The 5421-nt window shown below is 41.0% G+C and overlaps 1 protein-coding gene and 1 long non-coding RNA gene across 2 annotated transcripts in view; one reads left to right on the forward strand and one right to left on the reverse strand.

Annotated features, from left to right (window-relative positions):
• Positions 1 to 3386, forward strand: part of LOC116686335 (phospholipid scramblase 2) — a gene marked incomplete at its 5' end in the record, with an annotated part of 8971 nt that extends 5585 nt beyond the window's left edge. Inside the window, 3 exon segments of the mRNA XM_032511323.1 lie at positions 885 to 1046; positions 1385 to 1546; positions 1664 to 3386. Coding sequence (XP_032367214.1) covers positions 885 to 1046; positions 1385 to 1546; positions 1664 to 1723 — 384 coding nt within the window. The 3' untranslated portion in view covers positions 1724 to 3386.
• Positions 1 to 5421, reverse strand: part of LOC116686336 (uncharacterized) — a 26607-nt gene that overhangs the window by 7989 nt on the left and 13197 nt on the right. The gene's annotated exons all lie outside the window — the stretch shown is intronic.

A 5421-nucleotide genomic window follows, 5' to 3' on the forward strand; every position in this document is an offset into this window, starting at 1 on the left:
TATGTGGAGTTAAACTGGACGGGCCCAATAATCTCTGAAGCGGCGGCCAACTTGTGGTGCATTATGTCAGCGGGATTATTTAAAAGGAAACCGCGACTACATTGTGCGTCTGCCCTATTTCTGATACCGTGGCGGTAGAAATTTTGCCATGGCGGGCCGCCACTAACGTAGAGGAAACACTATTACACCAAGACTAATATTGTACCAATTCAATACTTGATTCATTCAGGGTGCTTTTAGAAATAAAGTTAAGCTTCCCAAAAAAAACCTGAAAATAAAAACAACCAAAGCAAAAAAATTGAACTGAAATGGTCATTTGTGTGCAGGTTTGTACTCCAGCTCAAACCTGTTTGGTCCTATAAGCATAACAATCAGTAGTCTCACAGCTCTCAGTGGCTCACATTTAGATTCCTCGGTCTTTCCTCCCTTCGCCTTGTTACTGTTGAGTTGCTGAGTGGCGCGTCCATGTCTCTGTGCACCATTCTGTTCAGGCAGGGGTTTGTTGAGACTATGAATGGCCCTTTGTTTGTCCAAACTATCTCCTTGACTCCCCCAATCCCCTTCCACCCCTCCACCTCTTTAATCACATCGTTAGCAATCTGGCTACAGTACCATCCCATTGGACCAAGCTGCTTCACTCTCACAGACGGCGTTGTGTTTACTGGCCAGACAGGAGCCATGTGAGATGTATTACCTTTGTGGTGCCACGATGGAGCAGTCAGAAGTTCCCTTATTAATCCTGTTCTCCCATGAGACACGCTAACCCCGTGGTGTTTTATTTATAACTATTGAGGGATGAGGACAGATTTTAAACTCTCTGGGATGATTTTATAAAATGTAGTGGCATGTTAGTATGTGTATGTAATTATGTATGTGACCAACAGATGGAGGTCCAGGCACCACCAGGCACCACCATAGGCTATGTAAAACAGGACTGGCACCCTTGTCTGCCAAAGTTTTCCATCCAGGGAGCCAACAAGGAGACCCTGATGAAACTGGAGGGGCCCTGCTTTGCTTGCAACTGCTGTGGCGACGTCAACTTTGAGGTGAGGTCAGATCGATGTGTTAGAAGAAGGTCAATACAACACTCATATCTAGCCAGGCTAGCTGATTCCCCCTGTTTCCAGTCTTTATGCAAAGCTCAGCTTATCGCCTGCTGGTTGTAGCTTCCTATTCATCCTACAGATATGAGAGTGGTTTCAGTCTTCCCATCTAACTCTCGGCAAGAAAGTTAATAATAAGCGTAATTCCCAAAATGTCAAACTATTTCTGTAAGTGAACCTTTCCAGTCCAGGTTTGGAATTTTGAAAACACCTAAACATGATGACTTCTCAGTATATTTGATAAAAGGTCTATTAAACATTGCTGTCTTATTGCTCTGTAGCTGAAGAGCAAAGATGGTGAAACGCCCATTGGTCGCATCAGCAAGCAGTGGAGCGGCCTTTTGAAAGAAGTCTTCACAGACACGGACAACTTTGGCATCCAGTTCCCGCTGGACCTGGACGTGAAGATGAAAGCTGTGCTCATGGGAGCCTGCTTCCTCATTGTAAGACCATATTTTAATTATTTGTGCTTTGAATAACACCAATTTTAATTTTTGTATACTTGCATATTCCGGTCTAATCGGAATAAATTAATTTCCTTCTGTGTTGCCACTATGCAGGATTTCATGTTCTTCGAAAAGGTCGGGGACGCCAACCAGCGCAGCACGGTGTTTTCATAACCGAGGGGAAAACAACAGCACTAGAGCAAGTGCCAGAAATATATTCTCTGTTCATGTACTGTACTCTGTTTTTAAAAATCCTGCCTTCACCAAATTCCAGCAAAAATGGCGTCAATCCCAGGATTATTTTATACACACAGACCAAAATGAGCCGATAAACTCTTGATTCCAGATTCCAGGATTGTTTTTTATATCTATCCAAACTTATTTAGTGATACCTGCTGCCGTTTTGCCAAGGCCTTTTACACTCTATGTAGTCTGTAGTTTTAGCTATTTGAAGTGAGTGAATGCACCACCATCTGAGATTTAATACCTGCCAAAGAAAGTCAACATCACCCCTCAGTGTCTTTTTCATTGCCCGCAAATAGAAATAGGAGTGGATTTCCACACAATTATATGCTTTATCTATTATTAGCACACTCTTATAGGTGTGGTACAATATTGGTGTGCATCTAGGCTAGGGGATCGTCTTGTATTGTTAGCCATGCTAGCAGCTAGCAGATCCTTTGTGTTTAGTGCAAATTAGCAATTATGCATTATATTATTACGCAAACAAGCTAAATTAAGATGCCTAACATGGTAAAAAAAAAAAACTGCTGAACTTTTAATCTTATACATAACACAAGAGTTACAGTACATAAAACCTAAACATTAGCCACAGTAATTGTTTAGCTTGAATTGGGAAGTGGTGGTTGGGTCAGCAAGAGTTGTGAACACGGGAGTTGACACATGCTGAGGGTATTTACCAAAGTGCTCCTTCCTCTACCTCTCAGCAGCCTTTCTCTTCCTCAAAGCCCTCTGTCTTGAACCCTAGTAACAAGCCCGTAGCATAGACTATAGTGTAAATGCTCCCATGGCCCCGCTGCAGTTTATTGGTTGCCATGGAGACTGACTTCACCTCCAAACCTGGCCCTCCAATTCCTCCAGGTTCCAGTGCCTTGAACATGTGCCAGGGTAATGATTTAGAAAAGAGAGTGAGTGTAGGTTAAAAGGAGGAATAATTCAAGTAAAGGAATAGAAAGAAAATGAAAAGCAGAAGTTTGGGTTAGTAAACCTTATTCTGACCTCACAGTGGTTGGAAAACCCTTGTCAGTTGTTGGTTTAAGGAAACACATGAACGTCCTGTAGTTTTGTCTAGCAGAAAGAGACCTGAATGTAAAGTTGTCATGTGAAATTTAGTTTTTAGTTTTTAGCTCATATCGCCTAAGAATAAATAAGAATAAGAAATGAAAGCTTAAAGTTTGCAAATGTTGCCCATTGCTGTTGAATGCCACTATCTGCTCTGTATATATCCATCATTAATGTGACATAACATGGGTGTGCCTCCTGTGAGGCTTGGTTGCCACTAGTGCTCTCAAATCCAGACTACAGCTCTCTTACACTGCCAGTAACTAAATGTGTGATATATATATATATATATATATATATATATATATATATATATATACTGTAGGCCAGGATAATAAGTCATTTTTATTGCTCTCACTTCTTGATGTAAATAAGCTTGCATAGACTTGAGTTAAATAAATTGAACATTATGGCAGCTATTATTATTGCCACAGTTATGTTCTTGTCGTATTCATTGCAGTGCAGATTCTTCATATCGCTCTGCACTTTTAGTTACACTACACTGTAGTTAAATAACCTTAGTAAAACATAATAACTGCATTAGTATGAATAACTTTAGTTAGCAATAGTTTAATAAGTACTTTTACCCAATACAACTCATAGTGTTAACCTTATTTTATTTTCGAGCATTGTCTTTCATGATTATAATTGTGCTTTGACAACATGTTGAACGTCATGCCAATAAAGCCTATTGAAATGAAAAATGGAAGTTGAATTGCTACCATCATCCTCTGAACAGTCTGACCCCTTATAAGGAAAGAGGAAACGAACGTAGTCAAAGGATGTACAGTACATTTATCGCAAACATTTGTTCATTGTGCCAGTTTGATGTTTATGTGCAGCACAATTTTTTTTATAAATCAGTTATATCTGCGGCAGGCAGGATCGGTAGCATCAGTTTCCTGTCAAAACTATTTTGTACCATTTTTCTTGTAAATCACTTTTTTTTTTTTTTTTTTACACCCTAATTCCCTGTACTTCAGAAATAAAACAGATGACATATTATGCCGTGTTATAGTCTTGTTTTGTGTTTTTCTGCTCTACTCATTGTCCAGGAAAGGTTTTGGGAAGGCCTTTGGAAACCTAAACCGTAAATGTGTAACAGCTGGTTTCACTTGGAAAAAAATATCTTTGCTTTAGAGGGAATTCCCCCCTCTCATGTTCTGGAACAACATCAGCCAAAGTTCCACTAAAACTCTGCACCTCTTTAGTTACTTGGTAACTTTCTCAAACATCAACTTTATTGGTGTCAATATCAGCCTCCTTTATCTAAAGATTAGATCCAAACCCTTCAGATGGTAACAAAAGGAAACAACACCTCTCTCCTCAAGTCACATTAAACACACTACTCCCCCCTCTGGGAAAATGCAGGAGTTACAAGCAAAATATGGAAGGGAGCAGGTCTGTTAATGCCAAGCCATGCCTTACTGGTTCTGGTAAATACCACATGCTTTAATTGTCCATAATCCAATGGTTACTCTTATACATTTGTCACCAATTCAGTGGCTTAGCAACTAGTCGCACAAGTTGACCTGCTGTGGAAATATTTACACCAGTATGTCTATGTGCACAGTGTCTGTTAGTTTTCACATCCCATTAAGAAAAATACAACATACAGACCATGTTGTTTAAAGTAGCAGTGGAAATGACCAACAGGATACTGCATGTCCAAGGTCTATGAGTCCATGACCCCTTAAAACACATTAAGTTTCAGGCCCACTAAGCTTTGATCCTGCATTCAGGGCAATGTCAGGCTTTGAATTTAAATAATGTAATACAATTCAAGACACCGCACCAGCTCTTAGTTATGCTGTTATAGTTTTAGACTGCCGGAGGAATTTCTTTCGACACACTGAACTCCTCTCTCCTCTCCATCTGTGTGCATCCATGTCCCAGAAATGCTTGTTACTAACTTAGCTCCGAGAATCTTATTTCCCATAATCCTTATGTTTTTTCAACCAGCAGTTTTCCGTGGATTAGGGTGGCACCTAAATCATGGTTGCAGCTCTCACCGTCCAGCTATGCCCTGCTACGCTCTGCAGTGCCCTGCTACGTCCTGCTAGGCCCTGCAACACCCTGTAACGCCCTGCAGTGCTACACCATGAACTACTACAACTACTATTCATGAAATGGACAGAGGCTGACAGAAGACACACAACTATTAACTCGATAGAAAAGATTTAAACTAGGGTCTTTCAACTCAGGACAGCGTCGCTGCCACTTCTCACAATACAGATAGGATTGGAGATGAGAAGTTTAACTGACATGTAACCACGATCAGCACTCACATGCTCCACTTAGCACCAACTGCAATGGGTCATTTTAAATGACTGTAGCCTTCAGGCAGTCTGGCACACATGCATGCTCCATATTTTCTGGGGTGCTTGAGCTCCAGAGCACCCACGGTAGGCTATCGGTGCCTATGCAACTATTTCTAGTCATAGAAGTCATTCCATTTTCTTTATTGTGACTATTATTGCCACTGTGCATCACACCCTCAACCGGCCCCGTCAGACACCGCCTACCAAGAGCCTGGGTCCAAGGTTTCTCCCTAAAAGGGAGTTTTTCCT

Source organism: Etheostoma spectabile, unplaced genomic scaffold, assembly GCF_008692095.1.
Source record: "Etheostoma spectabile isolate EspeVRDwgs_2016 unplaced genomic scaffold, UIUC_Espe_1.0 scaffold352, whole genome shotgun sequence".
NCBI lineage: Eukaryota > Metazoa > Chordata > Actinopteri > Perciformes > Percidae > Etheostoma > Etheostoma spectabile.